This window comes from Schistocerca piceifrons, chromosome 9 (assembly GCF_021461385.2).
Source record: "Schistocerca piceifrons isolate TAMUIC-IGC-003096 chromosome 9, iqSchPice1.1, whole genome shotgun sequence".
Taxonomy (NCBI): domain Eukaryota; kingdom Metazoa; phylum Arthropoda; class Insecta; order Orthoptera; family Acrididae; genus Schistocerca; species Schistocerca piceifrons.
Genome location: NC_060146.1, coordinates 189,240,073 through 189,264,411, shown reverse-complemented (window position 1 = coordinate 189,264,411; position 24,339 = coordinate 189,240,073). Strand labels below are relative to the sequence as shown.

The window sequence follows — 24,339 nt, the reverse complement described above, 5'->3', positions numbered from 1 at the left end:
AATTGTTAATTATAGGTAGCACCTACTGTGTGTACTTCTTGTCCATGCGAAAGAGCAGTTATACTCTACATTTACTTGATGCATCACTGTAGTTATTGACTGAATATAAGTCCGATCTTGCTTCTATTAGGTACACGCGGTCAACTAATGTACTAAAATCCTTGTTTATAAGGTGAAGCCCGTGAACTTATTACAGTACAGGCTTTATATAGCTAACCTACGTCCGAGCAGGGCGGTAGTGTTACATGTTGTCACCATCATTTCATCGCTATCGACACGCAAGTCGCCGAAGTGGCGTCAGCTCGAAAGACTTGCACCAGTTTAATTCGTCGTTGTCCGCCCCTGGTAGCTGAGTGGTCAGCGGGACGGAATGTCATATCTAACGGCCCGGGTTCGATTGCCGACTGGGTCGGAGATTCTCTCCGCTCAGGGGCTGAGTGTTGTGTTGTCACCATCATTTCATCGCTATCGACACGCAAGTCGCCGAAGTGGCGTCAGCTCGAAAGACTTGCACCAGGCGAACGGTCTACCCGACGGGAGGCCATAGCCACACGGCATTTCCATTTCCAATTCATCGTTGTCATCGATGAAATCCGTAATATGGATTCGTGACTTAATTTACGGTAGCTGTGAATTTTAGACATCCAGTTATAGGTAACGCCTCAAGGTAGACACTGTCTTCCAATGTCCCCCACAAATAGCTGTGAACAGGAGTCAGATTTGATAAATGCAGAGGTCAGTCCACGACACCGCCAGTAAATTTGGGACAGTTCAGTGCACTGACTCTACATGGGGGATGTTTCCAGAATGAGACTTTCACTCTGGAGCGGACCGTGCGCTGATACGAAAGGCAAAGGTCCCGAGTTCGAGTCTCGGTCCAGCACACAGTTTTAATCTGCCGGGAAGTTTCAACAATATTCTTGGCTAAACACAAGGTTCAACAAACCTGTGCGCTAATGTCCGTATAGCCTACTGAGCCGATCTGAGGGTAAATGTCCGGCCGAGGCAGGCAGGAGTGGTGCTTATGTTCACTTCAGCTTGGGGGCGCCGCTGTCGTGGTTCGGTCCTAATCAGCGCACCATTGGCCAACGTTGTTTCACCGCCTTCTCTGGTCTTGCGTTCCTCTTCTTCGTTCCGGCACTTGTGGTTACGCCTGAACATCCACTATTTGTATTCTGTGCTAATGTGTCAAGTCAACACTTCAAACATACTGAACTAGGTTCATAAAGCCATTAATATTTCATGTTACACAGGATTATATTTCGTGTTTACACTTCTATTAACTCCAATATAATCCACCTGAGCCACCAAATCTTTTCCAGTTACGGTTAATTATCTGTTGTCTGTTTATCATATGGCACGGTACTGGGTATCCTGCTACTAAGCTATTCAACTTCTTACCGCTGGAAGGAAACCGGAGATAGCGGAAGCTTAGCCCTTTTATGTCATTACAGAAATATACCTAGCGAAACACAAGAAATTCTCTGTGTTCCATTACATACTAATGTGACATTTAGGGGTGGTAACTATAGCTCCGCCCGAATAGGCCATGAAGGCCTAACAGTACCGACCGGCAGCCGTGTCATCGATAGCCCACAGGCGTCAGTGGATGCGAATATGGTGGGTGGGGAGGAGTACGTTAGTTTATGAGACCCGAGCCGCTACTTCTCAATCATGTATTTCCTCAGTTTGCCTCACGAGGGGTTAGTGAGATTGAGGGGTGATACCAACGTTAATTTTGATAATTCCAGTACCCAACAACAGTTGGCAGCACTTATCTCTAAGTTCTTACATTTGGAGGTAATCCGTTTTTCCGTGTATGTTCTTCAGTTCCTCCTATACACATAATTAAATCAGTTCATATCCTAACAACACGCTCTAGGTTCAGAATTTAGAAAAAGGGTGGCACGCTAGTGAACAAACCAAAAATTCTTCATCTAATGATTATGATGTGCAGGAGACCACAGCTTACAACAACACTCACCTAGCTCAGAGTTTAAAAGTTTAACTGGCTTGTTAAAATAATTTTGATAATGCTTCGCACAATAACAAGCATGTGGAGCTCCACTTATACTAGTACCTGCTAAAATTAGAGGCTAGAAACTTATATGAACACTTCCTTTCAGTTCTGTGGTATCGTAGGTCGGTAGCGCCCTCACCAGCATCTCACAGGTGGCAACATAGATGCACGTTCCTCTCAGATGCCTATAGCGCCGTGCAGGGACCTAGCGGATCCAGTGAAGCCTGCCTGCTGAGCCACACCTTCAGCAGTTGGGATTACAGGCATCCTCTGCTGCCACGATACAGGATGGCTAGCGACAGCTACATGGCTGTCTCAATCGCAGTCTCACACAGTTGTCAGTCTCAGCCAGCGTTTGACAGTTCGCTCGTGCATTAGTAGCAGGAGCCTAACACAGTATGACACTCAAATGTTTGCTTCTTGTAATAGCTGGACTTTACTAGTCTTTGTTCTTTAGTAAAGTTTCTTTATAACACAAGGAGAAAGCTACAAGTTTTATAAAACTTCTGTTTATGGTATTTACGTGTTCGCCAATCACTTCTGTTCCTTCATTCCATGTAGGCTTTCACGGCCGGCGTCTTCATCAGTAAACACTTCCGGGCTAAGTTGCCGTGGTCGATCTGTAGAACTTCTTCTACGGAAGATGTTCTCCATAGTTGAGAACGAAACGTCAGGGAGAAGAAGTTCTACAGATCGACCACGGCAACTTAGCCCGGAAGTGTTTACTGGTGATGACTTCTGTTCCTGTCCAGCTTCCCTACGACGACAGTTACTGCCCCACTCTGTAGCCCGCCTCTCCTTACCATTGTGTACGCTGTTACAAGACCAATTCCCGTGATTTAACGATTTTAGAGAAGTTTAATATAACAAGCACCAAGTTAAATACACTCCTGGAAATTGAAATAAGAACACCGTGAATTCATTGTCCCAGGAAGGGGAATCTTTATTGACACATTCCTGGGGTCAGATACATCACATGATCACACTGACAGAACCACAGGCACATAGACACAGGCAACAGAGCATGCACAATGTCGGCACTAGTACAGTGTATATCCACCTTTCGCAGCAATGCAGGCTGCTATTCTCCCATGGAGACGATCGTAGAGATGCTGGATGTAGTCCTGTGGAACGGCTTGCCATGCCATTTCCACCTGGCGCCTCAGTTGGACCAGCGTTCGTGCTGGACGTGCAGACCGCGTGAGACGACGCTTCATCCAGTCCCAAACATGCTCAATGGGAGACAGATCCGGAGATCTTGCTGGCCAGGGTAGTTGACTTACACCTTCTAGAGCACGTTGGGTGGCACGGGATACATGCGGACGTGCATTGTCCTGTTGGAACAGCACGTTCCCTTGCCGGTCTAGGAATGGTAGAACGATGGGTTCGATGACGGTTTGGATGTACCGTGCACTATTCAGTGTCCCCTCAACGATCACCAGTGGTGTACGGCCAGTGTAGGAGATCGCTCCCCACACCATGATGCCGGGTGTTGGCCCTGTGTGCCTCGGTCGTATGCAGTCCTGATTGTGGCGCTCACCTGCACGGCGCCAAACACGCATACGACCATCATTGGCACCAAGGCAGAAGCGACTCTCATCGCTGAAGACGACACGTCTCCATTCGTCCCTCCATTCACGCCTGTCGCGACACCACTGGAGGCGGGCTGCACGATGTTGGGGCGTGAGCGGAAGACGGCCTAACGGTGTGCGGGACTGTAGCCCAGCTTCATGGTGACGGTTACGAATGGTCCTCGCCGATACCCCAGGAGCAACAGTGTCCCTAATTTGCTGGGAAGTGGCGGTGCGGTCCCCTACGGCACTGCGTAGGATCCTACGGTCTTGGCGGGCATCCGTGCGTCGCTGCGGTCCGGTCCCAGGTCGACGGGCACGTGCACGTTCCGCCGACCACTGGCGACAACATCGATGTACTGTGGAGACCTCACGCCCCACGTGTTGAGCAATTCGGCGGTACGTCCACCCAGCCTCCCGCATGCCCACTATACGCCCTCGCTCAAAGTTCGTCAACTGCACATACGGTTCACGTCCACGTTGTCGCGGCATGCTACCAGTGTTAAAGACTGCGATGGAGCTCCGTATGCCACGGCAAACTGGCTGACACTGACGGCGGCGGTGCACAAATGCTGCGCAGCTAGCGCCATTCGACGGTCATCACCGCGGTTCCTGGTGTGTCCGCTGTGCCGTGCGTGTGATCATTGCTTGAACAGCCCTCTCGCAGTGTCCGGAGCAAGTATGGTGGGTCTGACACACCGGTGTCAATGTGTTCTTTTTTCCATTTCCAGGAGTGTATTTGTCCAATAGACCACTTTCCAAATGGGCCCCATGTACCATTCGTGCACAGCACTCACAGTAGCAACAAGTTTTGTTAGCACTCACCCCGGTTCCAACTTAGACTGAAGAAGCAAAGACACATTTACACCTGCCTAACATCGTGTAGGGCCACCGCGAGCACGCAGGAGTGCCGCAACACGACGTGGCATGGTCCCGACTTATGTCTGAAGTAGTACTGGAGGGAACTGATACCATGTATCCTGCAGGGCTGCCCATAGATTCGTAAGGGATGGAGAGCTCTTCCGAACAGCACATTGCCAGGCATGCGAGATATGCTCAATAATAATAAAATTTTCACCGGCTTCCAGCCGCGTTAAAATTCTCTCGCGTCTGGTGGTTAAAATCCCACGAGCTTTCGACCGACCTCTCCTCAGTTATTGTCAAGAGGTAAGTCTGTCTTACCGCTTGACAGTGATTGAGGAGAGCTCGGTCGAAAGCTCGTGGGATTTTAACCACCTGACGCGGCTTGAAGCCCGAGAAAATTTTATTAATTCAAATCGCCACCAAACCATGCATTCATAGATGCTCAATAATGTTCATGTCTGGTCAGTATGGTGCTCAGCAGAAGTATTTAAACTCATAAGAGTGTTCCTGAAGTCACTCTGCAGCACTTATGGACGTGTGGTGCGTCGCATTGTCCTGCTGGAATTGCCCACGTTCGTCGGAATGCACAATGGACATGAACGAGTGCAGGTGGTAAGACAGGATGTTTACGTATGTGTCACCTGACAGAATCGTATCTAGACGTATCAGGGATCCCATATCACTCCAACTGCACACGCCCCACACCATTACAGAGCGTCCACCAGCTTGAACAGTCCTCTGCTATGCATGGATTCATGAGGTTATTTCAGTACCCGTACACGTCCGTCCGCTCGATACGACTTGAAACGAGACTCATTCGACCAGTCATCATGTGTGGAGTCATCAACAGTCAAATGTCGGTGCTGACGGGTACAGGTGAGCCATAAAATTTTGTGTCGTGCAGTCATGAAGGATACGCGAGCGGCTCCGAAAGCCCAGATCGATGTTGTTTCGTAGAATGGTTCGCACGCTGACACTTGTGGATGGTGCAGCAATCTGCGGAAGGGTTGCACTTCTGTCACGTTGAACGATTCTCTTCAGTTGTCATTGGTCCCGTTCTTCTAGGATCTTTTTCCTCCAGCAGCGGTGTCGGAGATTTGATGTTTTTCCGAAATCCTGATATTCACGGTACACTAGTGAAATGGATGTACGGGAAAATCCCCACTTCGTCGCACCTCGGAGATGCTGTGTCCCATCGTTCGTGTGCCGACTGTAACATCACGTTGAAACTTACTTAAATCTCGATAAGCTGCCATTGCATCAGCAGTAACCGATGTAACAACTGTGCCAGCCATTTGTTGTCTTATACGGGTGTTGCCGACCGCAGCGCCGTATTCGGCCTGTTTACATATCTCTGTATTTGAATACGCATTTCTATACCAGTTTCTTTGGCGCTTCAGTGTGATTGCATCGGTAATGACCGTGACCAAGTCGAAATTGAGACTGCAGCGAGTTCCGATATAGTCCATTTGCCGAAGTCGAAAACACCAGTGGTCTGGAAACGAATCCGCGAAGCACACTGATGGTCCCCCAGTCCACAAGCTATGGGGATCTGACCCACCTGAATCACTCTACGATTATGGAGTACACAGTAGATAAGACAGAACGTACCATACGCATTTTACATGGTGTAATGGGTATACTGTAAGTGCAGATAATTCTATTGCTGGCGGAGTACTGAACAGTATTATAACAGTATTTACAGCATTTGCATAGTAATAATTATACCTGTAATAAATCATATGTTTTTACGTTGGTTAGTACCTGAGGCATCAAGGGATCACCAATTTGGTATTGGAGGGCAGCGTGGAGGGCAAAAATCGTAGAGGGAGACCAGGAGATGAGTACACTAAGCAGATTCAGAAGGATGTAGGTTGCAGTAGGTACTGGGAGATGAAGAAGCTTGCACAGGATAGAGTAGCATGGAGAGCTGCATCAAACCAGTCTCAGGACTGAAGACCACAACAACAAACAATAGTAGTTACAAGTATGAGTGACCAGAGTTGGTCCAAGTCCGTCACACCTTTAGTGGTATTGTAATCTTTTTGAATTCCAAGATGCACCAAAACCTGTAGTCTCCCAGAACAGCCATCATTAAAAGTAGGAGCATCGTCAAAAACACTCCGTTCGAAGAGTGACTTTCAATCGTTTATTGGTGTCCTTGATCATACAACATTGTCAAAACATTCGTTGGCATTTTGTGTTTTGCCTTTCAGACATTTCTTCAACAGCTCTGGCGTGGCAAGAACCTGAAACACAGGTTTCATGCAAGTACAACAGCATTTGTTATGGTGATGTGTGAGAAAGTGTCTAATATATCTCCCCATTTTTCATTCAGGTATTTACACCACTCAATGGAACAGCTCTCTTCATACTTTCTAAATTATTCCTGTTACATCCAGTAGCCGTGCTATAATACTGTCTAATCTCATCAATTTGTTTATCAGTCAGTCGACGCCTTATTCTTAGACTGATAACTTAGACTGATAACTTAGTACTTCCCAATTGCTGTTTTAGTCTACGCAGTCTCATGCCCATCCTCTTCTGCAGATGATTAATAGACTCTGGTTTTGCAACTGACAAGTTACAATGGATTTACTTTCCACCAACGAGGCAGAACAAAATTCTCCGATCTCAGAAATGTCAGTGCGGGATTATTTTCAAACGTTTATGAAAACAGTAAATATCCGAATAGTTCAGTAAAACAAATAGCAAATTAAGCACAAATGTCCGTATTTTCAGAATATGCGTGAAAGTAAAAAGTCAAATTCAGTCATTTTGGTTGGTAGGACTCCCCTTAAGTCACCTCGTGAGAGCATTTTGAGTCATTTCCGAGCTGCGGTGTGTCTGAAATGTTTTCCTCGGTCGCCAGTAAGAAAACCCCTTTTTTCAGCGGTGTGTGTTGCGGATATGATCTCCATCGTAAAGGTGTCAAAAGAAGGGGTGAAAGTTGGGTAAGGGAGGGTATGACGACCTTCTCATCGTGTGACACGTCCACTATGGCGTTGGGCAGAAGTGTGGTGCAATTTGGTACCAGTGTGACGTCATTAACCCTCCTTAAACCTCACGTGAACTTCTGAGCTCTGCCATTTTTTCCACGTGTGTCGGCACCTCGCTGTTTGACATTCGAGGGCGACATAGCAGGTCGCCACACTTTTACTCCGTTGAAAAGGAAGATTTTAGGCATGTTTGACCTAAAATTCAAACTTACGCCTCGTAATGTGAGACAATTAAGCGGTTTCGAAAAAGTGATTTTTTTCAGTGTGTATCACCCTCCATCAACTCAAAAGAAGCTTAAATTTCAGTTTTCGAATAAAGAGAGACATAACGGATAACAGAAGGAAAAATTGAAAGGGGACCGTACTACTTTTTTTACTTTACCGGAATGAATTTTTTTTAGATTTACAATTGACAAAAAAATTTCATGTAAATAAAAAACAAGGAAAAAGAAGCTGCATCTTGAGACGAAATAGTTACGTCAATTGATTTTTTTCCTCATTCAGGAGAAGTATTATCTTTAATCGAAGACAACAGAAGGCACGGAAGTTAGACGGAAAAGTCAACTAAGGAGAGCGAATGGAAGAGTTAAAATGGACGGTAAGAGAGCCAAAAAATGTGGGACAACGTATTCTCTCATTCATAGTAATTCTCTCATTTATATTAACATGGGGTCGAGATTCGTCAGTGCGAACACTTCTTTTTACTTTACTTGTGGATGACATCGGAAGTTCACTGAGGTTTTTTGCGGATGATGATGTGGTATATCGAGAAGTTGTAACAATGGAAAATTGTACTGAAATGCAGGAGGATCTGCAGCGAATTGACGCATGGTGCAGTAAATGGCAATTGAATCTCAATGTAGACAAGTGTCATGTACTGCGAATACATAGAAAGAAAAATCCTTTATCATTTAGCTACAATATTGCAGGTCAGCAATTGGAAGCAGTTAATTCCATAAATTTTCTGGGAGTACCCATTAGGAGTGATTTAAAATGGAATGATCATATAAAGTTGATCGTTGAGATTCATTGAAAGAATCCTAAGAAAATGCAATCCGAAAACAAAGGAAGTACGTTACAGTACACTTGTTCGCCCACTGCTTGAATACTGCTCACCAGTGTGGGATCCGTACCAGATAGGGTTGATAGAAAAGATAGAGAAGATCCAACGGAGAGCAGCGCGCTTCGTTACAGGATCATTTAGTAATCGCGAAAGCGTTACGGAGATGATAGATAAACTCCAGTGGAAGACTCTGCAAGAGAAACGCTCATTAACTCGGTACGGGCTTTTGTTGAAGTTTCGAGAACATGCCTTCACCGAAGAGTCAAGCAGTATATTGCTCCCTCCTACGTAAATGTCGCGAAGAGACCATGAGGATAAAATCAGAGAGATTAGAGCCCACACAGAGGCATACCGACAATCCTTCTTTCCACGAACAATACGAGACTGGAATAGAAGGGAGAACCGATAGAGGTACTCAAGGTACCCTCCGCCACACACCGTCAGGTGGCTTGCGGAGTATGGATGTAGATGTAGACGTAGATTAGTTCTATGTAATTGATCTATAACGTTTTCATAAGTTCTTTGCTGCGTTGCTTTTTTAAGTCTAGAACTTTCGAAATAGGCTAATGCTCCTGCTGTTTACAAAGGAGGTAAAACTGGTGATTTCTTTGCTCCCAAACATGCCACGACCACAAATTATGGTTCGAAACACGCTGTTTCACCAGTACGTTCATTTCATGTGTGCATAGGTACGGCAAACTATATTACCAAAATGTGGTAGTGTGAAAACTGTGAAATACTGCACAAATCCTAGACGGAATTTGACTGATCGGCACTCACCGTGTACTCTCAGCTTCCCCGAATATAAAGGTGTAGTTGAAGAGTTCGAAAATATCAGCCAGCTAACTCCAAAACAAAGGTTTACAGGCCCTTAACCTAGGTTTCGATATATCTGAAAATATCTTCTTCAGAAGGAATGGGCCTTGTTACATCACATGATGGTACATTAGATTAGCTGATGCCAGCGGCTTTTGTCACCTAATCTGATGTACCATCATGTGATGTAACAAGGCTCACTCCTTCTGAAGAAGATATTTTCAGAAATATCGAAACCTAGGTCAAGGGTTAATAAACCTGTGTTGGTGTAGCTGGCTGGCTGATTTTCTCAACCTCTTCAGATTTACAAAAATGGTTCAAATGGCTCTGAGCACTGTGGGACTTAGCTTCTGAGGTCTATCAGTCCCCTAGACTTAGAGCTACTTAAATATGATTAACCTAAGGACATCACATACATCCATGCCCGAGGCAGGATTCGAACCTGCGACCGTAGCAGCAGCGCGGTTCCAGACTGAAGCACCTAGAACCGCACGGCCACATCGGCCGGTTCAGATTTACACAGTTGCTGTTTCGCAGCCGTGTTTAAGATTTTGGGAGGTATAGTTTCTCTTGTTTGAGAGTTATAGCGAGCAGTTCTTGAGAGGTCTACACTAGAGATCTAAACGCACAGAGCGCCACTATTTGAGATCTGGCCCACCTTGGACAGTGCCGGCGAGCTGCGTCTCCGCGCTGTGTACACAACACCCAGCACTAGCAAAAGCATGTAGACCTAGCATTAAAGTCGAATCTTGTCTTCTGTGGGGCTACCCTGAGCGATTCCACCAGGGACCTAATGTGATAAATGCCTCTATGTTTTCACTCCATGTCCTTATCCCGTAGTGAATTTGGACGTAACGCATGCATTTGAACTGCCCTAGCAGCAGTTAGCACAATCGGAGCGCACAACCAGATTTCCTTACAGCTTCAACTGACGACAGCCTGTTTACAATTCCTCACGCTTGCTGCCAGACAAGAAAGTCACACACAACCCGTCATTAAGGTGTAATTAGCGATTAATTACCTTCGGAGCGAGTGATTTATAAGTGCAACTGTCCCCGTTTCTTAGGTACAAGATGATGGATAACACGACGCGTCGTATGTCTGTAATTACCACGCACCATGAGAGATGCCGAGCTCATAAAAACGACTGCCTCGTTCTCTTAGAGACGAGCTGCCTTGTAGCAGAGGCTTCCCAAAACACTTTCACGTCTTCTCAAGATGTCAACTAGACTGGAGCGTAATTCTTTCGCCGTCTATATTCCTTTTCCGTAGAAACTAATATTTTATGGAGATCTAGTCGTCTTAACTCGAGGAAGTTAACGAAATTTTTCTAAATATGGTACCGACTCATAACTATACTGGACAAACCAAAGTTTTAGCAACGATTACAGTGATCTCCTTTTGGGTCAGTAGACCCAGAAAACCCAGAAGCACGTTGGTTTCTCCAGTAAACTTCTTTACATTATGACGCGGTACCGTAATGAGGAAACTTTTGTGGAAACTGACTCTGGCCGCAGAAACCTATGCAGTTATATTAACAGGAGGAAATTCAGATGCAATCTTTACTGTAAACAAGAAAATAGAAAACAATATCACAGATACTGAAAGAATTTAACACTGTGGAGTAGAGTGACTTGATTTTAAGTTATGATTCTTTAATATGTTCCTTAGAAATTGTTCAAAATATTTTCCAGTGTTGCATGTCCCATCTCATGATCATTACTTCCCTTCCTGTGATATTATATTAAAGTTCGTTTACTTTGTACAGTCATTGTATAAATTCCTCCCACCTTCCAGAGCTCTTTTCCTTTCATAGTATTGGCTTGTCGTCTAAGACTTTGATGTTCATTCAGTTACTTCTATTTTCTCGAAAGCTTTCTTTAATTTTCCCTCTGTCTTCCCCATAACCATGCATAACTGAACAACTCTACTCCGTTTCGACGTTTACATTATCTTTTTGAGTCAAAGGTAATTGAACCATGCTGCAGTTCACGTTGGTGCTATTTGTAGGTTTCTGTGCTCTGTTGGAGGCCAGACGGTATCGTTTAGTTTACATGGTTGCTGTTGTTGTCTTCTTCTCGTGTTGACTGGCGCCACTCGATTTCGCAAGTGGTACCTGTCCACTAGTGGCAGCAGCGGAGGTTATCGATATGTAGTAACTGTGGCCCTATCTTTGGGGCGACGTCGTCGTTTTTCCGGGTCATGTAAGTGGGCCAGTTCAGTTTGGGACTCAGAAGGAGCCAGGTCCGTGCAGTGCGGGAACATGCTGGGACTGCTGGCGGCGCGCATGGAGTGCCATATCGAAGGCCTATGGTCACGAGGATGCACGACCTCGTCGCTTTAAGATGAGCGCATTTGGATTCAAGTAGAGGAACCTCCACCATTGTGACATCTCGCGATTCTCCAGTGACTCGGGTTCGTGTTGCTGCTCGTAGTGTCTCCGTGGCGAAGAGCAGCGAGTGGTGTGTTTGGGGAAGGCGGATCTGATTAGCTTTCCCGGACTTCTAATTATTATTTATTGCGATCAGTTTGTTACTATTTATCAAGTTCAACCAGCGGTAATTTTCATGCCTCATGGCCGCTAACGACCCAGTTACCTACCCTGGGGTTTAGTGTATGTAACGACAGTGTACGTTTCCTCGCCATGCCGCTGCTGTCCGGTGAGGCGTGTAGTTTTGACAGCTTTCTTAATTTAGGTTGGTTGGTGACTCTTCTACTCTGGCGGTAGTGATTCCTTTCTCGTTCCGGGCGCTCTAAGCACAGTATTCTACAGACGAAGCCCAGGCCGCCAGTTCTGGCTTTGGTGTGTTTTTACATCTTTGCATTCGTTTTACTGGACGTCAGGTAGCCTCAGAAAGGTAATCATGAGACATTCGTTAGACTGCCACTAGTCTGAGTTATCATCTTGTGAAGTGAATGCAACTCTTGGCTGCCTATCTCATCGCTCGCGAAAGTGTATTGCCGCACCTACTCAGAAGTCGATTCTGGGAGTACCGTCTGTGACTCGCCCGTGTGTTTTATCATTGTATTATTTATTGCAATACCTCGAGTTTCTAAAAATTTTTATATAATTGCCATTCTTGGCGTTACAGCAGGTATAAATGGTTGCGATACCAAATTTACCATCATTTTGTCTCACCTGTTGGTTAACAGTTGCCTGTCTTTTTAAATTGATTTTTGCTGTTGCATTGCTGTTTTACAGTATGTTTCTTAAACGTTTTTATAATTGACATTCTTGGTATTAAAGGCATTCACCCGTGACTGTAGTTACTTGGCTTAAAAAATTCTAATTGGGATCAAATGGTTCAAATGGCTCTGAGCACTGTGGGGCTTAACATCTGAGGTCATCAGTCCCCTAGACTTAGAACAACTTAAACCTAACTAACCTAAGGACATCACACACATCCATGTCCGAGGCAGGATTCGAACCTGCGACCGTAGCAGCCACGTGGTTCCTGACTGAAGCGCCTAGAACCGCACGGTCACCACGGCCGGCTACTAATTAGGATCACATTGGCTTGTTTTGAAGATATTATTAGCTGTGTCTGTATTTTATGCTCATTTGGTAAATTGTAATGCACTGAAAGCACTATTTATTACACAGTTGTTTATTCATTCATCAATAACGTGTGATATCTTTATTTATTGCTGAGTCTGGATATACCGTTTCAAAATAAATGTGTGTAATTGCAAAAGGGAACCAATAGTAACCGATTACGGCCCCATCCACAATCGTAACCGAATTCTGCCTTCCTTGACTACCAGGTTTCAGTGATTTTGCCAGCACCGTACACACATTTCGGCCTGGAATCTCAATAAGTGGAGTAGAATTGTCTCGTGTGGTGAATCCCACTTAGAATTGAGCCCCTATCACCAGCGAAGAGGCCAGCCGTTGTGGCCGAGCCGTTATAAGCGCTTCAGTTTGGCACCAGGCGACCGCTGCGGTCGTAGGTTCGAATCCTGCCTCGGGCATGGACGTGTGTGATGTCCTTAGGTTATTTTAGGTTTAAGTAGTTCTAAGTTCTAGGGGACTGATGACCTCAGAAGTTAAGTCCCGTAGTGCTCAGAGCCATTTGAACCATTTTGAACCAGCGAAGACAGAAGCATTCCCGAACAGCGGTGCCGTACCTACCTGGCTGTCACTCGCCACTCAACCCAGCAACCTGGAGTGATTGTCTGCGGTGTCATAGCAGCACTCCTTTCATTGTCGTCCACGGCACCCTGACAGCACAGCGACAAGCCGACGCATTCTACGTCCTGTTTTGTTGTCCTACAGGGCAAACCATCCTGGGCTTAGATTTCAGCAAGATAACGCCCGCACGCACACGGTGAGAGTTGTCTTCGTGTTTGTCAAACCCTACATTGGCCAGCAAGGTCGTCAGACCCCTCCCCAATTGGGAACACTTGAGCATTATTTGCAGACTGATGACCTCATAAGTTAAGTCGCATAGTGCTCAGAGTCATTTGAACCATCTGAACAATTTTATGCAGGGTCCTCCGACCAGCTCGGGAATTTGACGGTCTGAAGCGCCAATTGGACAGAATTTACTACTGTATCCCTCAGGACGGTATTCAACAACTCTGTCAGTTAATGCCAAGCCAAATAATTGCTTTCATAAGGGCCAGAGGTGGCCCAACTCGTTATTGACTTGCACATTTTGTGAAGCCAATTCTCTTGATTAAATAACGCAGTTTTTCTTAAATTGTAATCGTTTGTCTGTACATGCACGTCACATCTGCCGATTTGCGTCTTATTGGGATAATTCCTGCGTGGTTCATCGTACTCTCCATCAAAGTGTAGAAGAACGGCCAGCTGGTGGTCACAGCCAACATGTGGTCTTCCGTTATCTTGTTGAAAGACGCCATAATGGACTCCTTGGAGACAGCGCATAGCAATTCTTGGGTCATCTGTCTTCCTACTGATTTGATGCGGCCCGCCACGAATTCCTCTGCTGCGCCAACCATTTCATCAGGTCGAACAGATTTTGTTGTTTTTCACGAAGTGCTACATTTGAATATACAGCCCGCGAATGTGGAATTACCAGCAAAGGTGGCTCTAGTAAAAGTGTGGAAAAAAACAATATATACAGTGCAAAGCTTTATCATGGCTAAAACAACGAAGAGAAAAATAACCGATCCCGTGTAGTGGCATGACAGACGCGCTGCGACTACATGAGTATACTCAGTAATCGTTTTCCCTGTAATCAATCTTCCACGGCCGAAGGCGGGTGGACTTTTAATGAGCGACAGAACGCTGATGGCCGCTGCTTAATTCAGGTCTAATAGCACGACACAGCGGCTGCGTCCTCAATTACTGCAACCAGTGTGTCATGAGGCCGCCGCTCTCGTCCCGGGACTGGACTTAACTATGATTACGAAACACAGCAGAGCTGTTCTCTCTCGTCGCCTCACACAACACTGGCTCACCGGACGCCGAAATTAGTTTCCCCTAGGAGGCACCGCACTGGTAAGGTGTAGCAGTGTCTCTTAGCTACAGAAGACCAGTTCGGCTAGGAAGAGAATTTATTCCGCCGTGCCATAACCTGCGGACTTACAAAGTTTCGAGAGCTTAATTGCTGCCTGTCTACCACTGTCCCAAATTGTCCCAGATGTACAGTATTTAACAATCATTTTCTGAGCATTGCTGGTGAATTAAACAAAAATTTAATTTCTACAGGAAATCGTATAACTTTCTTGGCAAATGCCTTTTCGAGATTGATGTCTGAAATACTCGTGATAACAGACAAGAAGGAGATTGAGTCAGTAATTAAATCACTGAAGACTAATGACTCTCATGGTTATGATGGAGTGTCTTGCAGAATATTAAAGTACTGTGCTGCACATGTTAGCCCTGTATTTAGCCATATTTGTAATTTTTACTTCAGGAATGGTCAGTTTCCTTAGCGATTGAAGTACTTAGTAGTAAAGCCGCTTTATAAAAAAAGGGAGAAAGGGATAAAGTAGATAATTTTAGACTTATTTCTGTGCCATCAGTATTTGCAAAAGTTATTTAAAAGGATGTGTATGTAAGGATTTTATATCATTCGATTTGCTATCAAACGTACAGTTCGGATTTAGAAGTCGTTTAACAGCTGAAAATGCTATATTCTCTTTTCTCTGTGAGGTACTGGACGGGTTAAGCAAAAGGTTTCGAACGCTTGGCGTATATTATGATTTAACTAAGGCATTTGCTTGTGTTGTTCACAAAATAATGGTCCAGAAGTTGGACCATTACGGAATACGGGGAGTAGCTCACAATTGGTTCACCTCTTACTTTAGCAACAGGCAGCAAAAGGTCATTATTCACAATGTTGATATCGTTGATGTGGGTCTGAGTGGGGTAGTGTCAAGTGGGGGTGCCCCAAGGCCAGTGTTGGGGCCACTCCTGTTGCTTATTTATATAAATGACATGCCCTGTAGTATTACAAATAACTCTAAAATATTTCTGTTTGCTGATAACACTAGCTTTGTAGTGAAGCATGTTGTGTGCAACATTGGCTGAGTTTAAAATAGTGCAGTTCGTGACCTATGTTCATGGCTTGTAGAAAATAAACTAACGCTAATCACAGTAAGACTCAGTTTTTACAGTTCCTAACACACAATTCAACAAAACCTGAAGTTTTAATTTCACAGAACGGTTATATGGTTAGTGAAACTGAACAGTTCAAATTTCTAGGTGTTTAGACAGATAGTAAGCTGCCGTGGAAAGCCGACGTTCAGGATCTTGTTCAAAGACTTAATACTGCCATTTTCACTATTCGAACGGTATCAGAAGTGAGTGAGCGTTCGACACGAAAATTAGTCTATTTTGCTTATTTTCATTCGCTTATGTCGTATGGTACTATATTTTGGGGTAACTTTTCCAATTGTAAAAGGATATTTTTGGCTTAGAAGCGGGCGGATCGGGCAATAAGTGGTGTGAGTTCACCAACCTCTTGTCGACCCCTGTTCACGTGTCTAGGTATTTTGACATTGGCCTCTCAATATATATATTACTTACTGTCATTTCTTGTTAACAATATTAACTTATTCCCAAGAATAAGCAGCTACCACTCGGTTAATACTCAGCAGAAATCATACCTGCACTTGGATCGGACTTCCCTAACTCTTGCGCCAAAACGTGTGCAGTATACTGCTGTAACCATTTTCAATAAGCTGCCATTCGAATTCAAAAATCTTAGCAGTAATCCACGCGCTTTCAAATAGAAACTGAAGAGTTTCCTCGTGGGTCACTCCTTCTATTCTGTCGAGGAGTTCCTTGAAAAATGAAGGTGATTGTTATTGTATTGTTGATTGCGTTTACTTAAACTTATGGACTGACTTTTTTCGGGTTCATAAACATTTATTTTTATCTGTTATTACTTTTATGTTGTAATTTCATGTACTGAGACGTTCCATGACCTTGGTGATTTGCTCCTCAATTTGGTCCTACGGAACTTGACGTGAAAAAAAAATTATGGGATTAACATCAGATGCATGGAACTGTTGTCATCTTGAAATTCGGACGTGACCACAGCGTACTCTGAAGGAGGGCCAACTGGTGGTCACAGGCAACATGTGGTCTTGCGTTATCTTGTTGAAAGACGCCGTAATGGACTCCTTGGAGACAACACACACCCATTCTTGGGTCATATGTCTTCTGACTGATTTGATGCAGCCCGCCACGAATTCCTCTAGTGCGCCAACCTCTTCATCTCTGTGAAGCACTTACACCCAACGTCATCAATTATTTGTTGGATATATTCCAGTCTCTGGCTTTCCCTACAGCTTTTACTCTCTACAGCTTCATCAAGTACCAAGGAAGTTACTGCTTGCTGTCTTGGCCCGTGTCCTATCGTTCTGTCTCTTATCCTTGTGAATGTTTTCCACGTATTCCTCTCCTTGATGATACTGTGAAGAATCTCCTTGATTCCAATCTTATCAGTCCACCTAATTTTCAACATCTTTCCTCTGCACCACATTTCTCTCTTTTTCCAGTTTTCTCGCAGTCCGTCATTAAGTTTGATACAATGCTGTAGACCAAAGACACAATGTCAGATACTTCTTCTCCTTCCAAGACAGTAAAATTCCTAACTTCATCTACTTTGTGGTCCCCGTTTTTGATGTTAAGCTTATCTGCTATGCTTTCGTCTTTCCTCGGTTTACTCTCAGTGCTTAGAGTGCCTTCATAGCCGCGCGGGGTCGCCGCGCGGTATGAGGCGCACTGTCGCGGTCCGCGCGGCTCCCCCAGTCGGTGGTTCGAGTCCTCCCTCGGCCATGGGTGTGTGCGTTGTTCTCAGCGTAAGTTAGTTTAAGTTAGAGTAACTAGTGTGTAAGCTTAGGGACCGATGACCTAAGCAGTTTGGTCCATAAGACCTTACCATAAATTTCCAAAATTTCCAATTGCCTTCATTTTCCTCACTTAGTTACCTCACTTAGTTTAACAGGTAATGCAGTTCCTTCTCAATTTCACAACCTCATTAGCGAATCTTATGACTGATGTCCTGTCTCCTTCAATTTTAACCTCATTCCTGAACCTTTCTTTTATTTTCGTCAGTGCTTCTTCGACGGCGGCATTTAACAATAGGGGCGAAAGAATACCCCCTGGTATTCTACTCTATGTAATCCGAGCACTTCTTTCATGGTGTCTATTCTTATTATTTTATATGGGTTCTTATACAAATAGTGTACTGCCGCGCGGGATTAGCCGAGCGGTCTTAGGCGCTGCAGTCATGGACTGTGCGGCTGGTTCCAGCGGAGGTTCGAGTCCTCCCTGGGGCATGGGTGTGTGTGTCTGTCCTACGGATAATTTAGGTTAAGTCGTGTGTAAGCTTAGGGACTGATGACCTCAGCAGTTAAGTCCCATACGATTTCACAGACATTTAATCATTTTTTTAACAAATATTGTACTGCCCATCTTTCCCTCTAATTTACATCTATTATCTGAGAATTTCGAACATCTTGCATGATTATACATTGTTGAAAGCTTTTTGTAGGTCAACAAATGCCACGAATGAGTGTCGATTTTTCTTGGTCTTGCTTCCATTCTCAAGCACAACGTAAGATATGTTTCTGTACCCTTTATCTTTCCGAAATCCAAACTGATCGTCGTATTTTCTTGTCAGCAAATTAGGTTCAGTGGCTGATAAGCTAACTGTGCTATAATTCTCGCACTTATCTGATCTCGCTATCTTTGGAATTCTGCGGATAGTATTTTTCCAAAAGTCTGATAGCATACGTCCAGACTTACAAATCCTACAAACTAACTTATTTAGTCGTTTGGCTGGCATTTCCCCGGATCGTTTCAGAAATTCCGAAAGAGTATCATCTATCATTTCCGCCTTAACTGGTCGCTTTGGAGGTCGCTAGCACTGGGCACCATATGTCTTCCACACCGACTCCCATTTCTTCTCCTTTCACGAGTAATAGACCAGGCCTTAGGAAAAGTACGTAGCTTCTAAGAAGGTTCAATACATACTACTGGTCACCACTGCTGACGAGCCAGGGTACGAGATTTGTCGCACTTGTGTGGAAGCCATAACCACTATGAAGATTTCCTCCACCGACAAGGACGATAGCTTGGAGTTTGACAAGAAATACTTTTGACCTCGGAGCAATAGTTAGAAATATTTGAAGAGGTGTGATGTGTTCTGTCGAGTCCATAACTGGGAGCTCCGACAATGGTATGTTATAGAGTGGTAAAATTGCAAATTTCTCATTGATAATTTCTTTACCGTAAGTTATGACTGAAGACTTGTACATTTTTACAGTCAGCATTCTAAATTTTTTATTGCAAGTCGACACTTACAAAATCTCTGAGGATAAGCTTCTGAAATCTGACGTTATTAATTCTGATGTTGTGTTTTTTGTGTGGAGACATTTTTAAGACAAAGGAGCACTTTGATGGAATAATTCTCGACCACGGTATTCAGATAATTTATTGCACGAAATCAAGAAAAAATCTGTTGAGGACATCAAACTGGTGCCATTACCTCTTCCCGCTTGGTCTCTCACTAAAGAAAGCTGTATCAAGCTATATTAATTATGCATTTAGAGACATTTAGTCAGTAACAATGGCCTTACTTTTATTTTTCAGCTGGGTGCCGCCGTCAGAATATTTTAAGTGGACCCGATAAATGGAATCGTCTTATGAGCTTATAAAAGCTTCTACCATTAGCGTTTTCCTCTTGTAAAGAATTACTGTACAAGTTTTTACATTGCTCGAATTTATACGATCTACATATTTAGCTGGTGGATTCTATGGTAAATACGAGTAACTTTCTCGCGCAATGTATTACTGCTAATTGTCCATGGTATTAATAAGCAGGAAAGGTGAAATTCTCATCTGTACGACGTTTAACGTGTTACGAAGTACATGTACGAGTACTGTAGCTTTCGCCATTAGGCTGAACGGATGATTGGGAAAGTAGACACGGAAGAGTTACAGAACGTTTATCCCTACACTAGCTTACCACCCGTTGCTCCCCTCGCGTTGACTGTACGGCCTGCAGAGACTTTTTTGTTTCTCTGTTTTTATTTAATCGAATTTTTATGTTGTTCACAAACTGCAGTACCTGCTAAGCTTTTCATGGCAATTACGCCATATAAGATTGCTCTTTTCCGAATGTACTTCTGATCAAAAAGCATTTCTGGTAGCTGGGGTCCAAGGTTTTCGTTAATCATGCCTTTTGCATTCTCATGGAGATGATTTCATAGCAGTTTTCAACCCCTAACAAATATTTCTTTACATCTAACCGAGAAGTGAAATATCAACTTTCATAAATTTAGCTTTAAAACTTCTGTTAATAAAACGAAATATTTTCTTAAGAATTTTCATCCTCTACTGCAGCCCCTTAATGATTAAATATACAAAAACGTTGAAGCACGATTTTTTTTGAAATTTCTAATTCAGAAGTCAAATCCCAGTTCTCATGTAGCTTTAAAAATCGTTTAGTAGTCGTTTAGTACTTGTTTATCGCCCACTTTTTCCCCCTTAGCGGTTGAATTTCCAGAAATGGTGTTACACATATTTTTTGTTTTCTGACTGAGAAACCAAATACCAGTTTTCGTAGTTCTAGCGGCAGAATTTCCTTAATAGCAACATACTTTCTAAAAGCTTTTCATCCACTATCTCACACTCTTAGGAGTCTAGGGGCAGCGTCTCTGATTATTAATCAAAAACTATTCAGTCACAGGTTCAAATCCTGCCTGGGGAATGGATGTGTGTGATGTCCTTAGGTTAGTTAGGTTAGTTGTAAGTTCTAGGCAACTGATGACCTCAGAAGTTAAGTCGCGTAGTGCTCAGAGTCATTTGAACCATTTGAGCGTATTCAGTCCCGGGTTAGAATCCCGCCGCTGCTTAAATTTTGGCTAATAATCATCACTGGAGGCCGAAGACTTCCGGCGTAAGAAGTCAGCCTCATTCTGCCAACGGCCTTGTCAAAGAGGGCGGAGGAGCGGATAGATGTTCAGGGCACTCCCTTGTCCTAGGGGTGGGAAATTGCCCCTAAAGGCGGAAGAATCAGCAATGATCAACGGCAGGAGGGTGCAGAAGCTAATGGTAGCCACTGCATTAAACACACGCAACGTTTATCCACAGGACATGTGGCTTGCAATTGATGAAGTGTCATGATATCTCGCCACTGGCAAAAAGATTCCGGAATGGTCCCCCATTCGCATCTCCAGGAGGGGTTTGCCAAGGGGGAGGTTACCATGAGAAAAAGATTGAATAATCAACGAAACGATAACGTTCTACTAGTCGGGGCGTGAAATGTCAGAAGCTTGAACGTGGTAGGGAAACTAGAAAATCTGAAAAGGGTAATGTAAAGAATCAATCTAGATATAGTAGGGGTCAGTGAAGTGAAGTGGAAAGAAGACAAGGATTTCTGGTCACATGAGCATAGGGTAATATCAATAGCAGCAGAAAGTGGTATAACTGGAGTAGGATTCGTTATGAATAGGAAGGTAGGGCAGAAAGTGTGTTACTGTGGACAGTTGAGTGAAAGGTCTTTTCTTATGAGAATCGACAGCAAACCAACACCGACAACTACAGTTCATGTATAAACGCCGACGTCGGAAGCTGAAGATGATGAGGTATACGAGGGTATTGAAAGGGTAATACAGTATGCAAAGGGGGATGAAAATCTAATAGTTATGGGGGACTGGAATGCTGTTGTAGGGGAAGAGGAAAAGGTTACAGGAGAATATCGGCTTGGCACAAGGAATGAGAGAGGAGAAAGACTAATTGAGTTCTGTAACACGTTTCAGCTAGTAATCGCAAATACTCTGTTCAAGAATCACAAGAGGAGGAGATATACTTGGCAAAGGCCGCGTGATACGGGAAGAATTCAGTTAGATTACATCATGGTCAGACAGAGATTCCGAAATCAGGTATTGGATTGAAGGCTTAGCCAGGAGCAGATGTAGACTCATATCACAATGCAGTAGTGATGAAGACCGAACTTTAAGACATTAATGAGGAAGAATCAATACGCAAAGAAGTGGGATACGGATGTTCTGAGGAATGACGAGGTACGCTTGAAGTTCGCTAAGGAAATATATACGACAATAACGAATAACTCAGTAGGCAGTATAGTTGAAGAAGAATGGACATCTCTACAAAGGGCCATCACAAAAGTTGGAAAGACAAACGTAGGCACAAAGAAGGTATCTGCGAAGAAACCATGATCAACAGAAGAACTACTTCAGTTGATCGGTGAAAGGAGGATGTACAAAAGTGTACCGGGAAACTCAGAAATACAGGAATCCAAGTCACTGAGGAGTGAAATAAATAGGAAGTGCAGGGAAGCTAAGACAAACTGGCTGCATGAGAAATGTGAAGTAATCGAAAAAGCAATGATCGTCTTAAGGACTGACTCAGCGTATAGGACCATCGGTGAAATTAAAAGCAAGGGTGGTAACATTAAGAGTGCAACCGGAATTCCATTGTTAAATGCAGAGGAGAGAGAGGATGGGTGGAAGGAATACATTGAAAGTCTCCATGAGGGGGAAGATTTGTCTGATGTGATAGAAGAAGAAACAGGAGTCATTTTAGAAGAGATAGGAGATCCAGTAATAGAATCAGAATTTAAAAGAGCTTTGGAGGACTTCTACATCTACATCCATACTCCGCAAGCCACCTGACGGTGTGTGGCGGAGGGTATCTTGAGTACCTCTATCGGTTCTCCCTTCTATTCCAGTCTCTTATTGTTCGTGGAAAGAAGGATTGTCGGTATGCCTCTGTGTGGGCTCTAATCTCTCTGATTTTATCCTCATGGTCTCTTCGCGACATATACGTAGGAGGGAGCAATATACTGCTTGACTCCTCGGTGAAGGCATGTTCTCGAAACTTCAACAAAAGCCCGTACCGAGCTACTGAGCGTCTCTCTTGCAGAGTCTTCCACTGGAGTTTATCTATCATCTCCGTAACGCTTTCGCGATTACTAAACGATCCTGTAACGAAGCGCGCTGCTCTCCGTTGGATCTTCTCTATCTCTTCTATCAACCCTATCTGGTACGGATCCCACCCAGTATTCAAGCAGTGGGCGAACAAGCGTACTGTATCCTACTTCCTTTGTTTTCGGATTGATTTCCTTAGGATTCTTCCAATGAATCTCAGTCTGGCATCTGCTTTACCGACGATCAACATTATATGATCATTCCATTTTAAATCACTCCTAATGCGTACTCCCAGATAATTTATAGAATTAACTGCTTCCAATTGCTGACCTGCTATATTGTAGCTAAATGATAAGGGATCTTTCTTTCTATGTATTCGCAGCACATTGAGATTCAACTGCTATTCCCTGCACAATGCGTCAATTCGCTGCAGATCCTCCTGCATTTCAGTACAATTTTCCATTGTTACAACCTCTCGATATAGCACAGCATTATCCGCAAAATCCTCAGTGAACTTCCGATGGCATCCACAAGGTCATTTATGTATATTGTGAATAGCAACGGCCCTACGACACTCCCCTGCGGCACACCTAAAATCACTCTTTCTTCGGAAGAGTTCTCTCCATTAAGAATGACATGCTGCGTTCTGTTATCTAGGAACTCTTCAATCCAATCACACAATTGGTCTGATAAGTCCATATGTCAAGAAACACGGCATCTACCTGGGAACCCGTGTCTATGGCCCTCTGAGTCCCGTGGACGAATAGCGCGTGCTGGGTTTCACACGATCGTCTTTTTCGAAACCCATGCTGATTCCTGCAGAGTAGATTTCAAGACTCCAGAAAAATCATTATACTCGAACATAATGCGTGTTCCAAAATTCTACAACTGATAGACGTTAGAGATATAGGTCGATAGTTCTGGACATCTGTTCGACGTCCCTTCTTGAAAACGGGGATGACCTGTGCCCTTTTCCGATCCTTTGGAACGCTGTGCTCTTCTAGAGACCTACGGTACACCGCTGCAAGAAGGGGGGCAAGTTCCTTCGCGTACTCTGCGTAAAATCGAACTGGTATGCGATCAGGTCCAGTGGCCTTTCCTCTTTTGAGCGATTTTAATTGTTTCTCTATCCCTCTGTCGTCTATTTCGATATCTGCCATTTTGTCTTAAGAACAAATAAGGCAGAAGGTATAGATAATATTCCATCGGAATTTCTATAACCATTGGGGGAAGTGGTAGCGAAAGGACTATTCACGTTGGTGTGTAGAATGTATGAGTCCGGAGGCTTTACTCGGAACTAGCAACTGATACATCTGAAATTTAAAATATAACATGACTGCAAACATCGAAGTATACTGTTTCAAGCGTAACAAGCTGGCCCTCACTGATTTAAACTGTGCGGTCTCCGGCGCCGCGTGTGACGTCTAGTGGCGTTGCGGGCACGTGACGAGGTCACAAAAGTATCTACACGAAGCAGACACGGACGTGGGATCACCCTAGCGAAGATATGGGCTGCAAATGAGGAAATCATCTAGATAAGTGACTCTGACAAAGGGCAGATTATTATTACGCAGAGCCTGTGAACGAGTGTCTCTAAACCAGCGAAGCTGGTCGAATGTTCACGTGCTA

General features: G+C 44.1%; 1 protein-coding gene across 1 annotated transcript in view; it reads left to right on the top strand.

Annotated features, from left to right (window-relative positions):
- Positions 1-19,435, top strand: part of LOC124716838 (cuticle protein 16.5-like) — an 88,253-nt gene extending 68,818 nt beyond the window's left edge. Inside the window, exon 2 of the mRNA XM_047243391.1 lies at positions 19,409-19,435. Coding sequence (XP_047099347.1) covers positions 19,409-19,435 — 27 coding nt within the window. The remainder of the gene's footprint in view (positions 1-19,408) is intronic.
- The last annotated feature ends 4,904 nt before the right edge of the window (positions 19,436-24,339 follow it).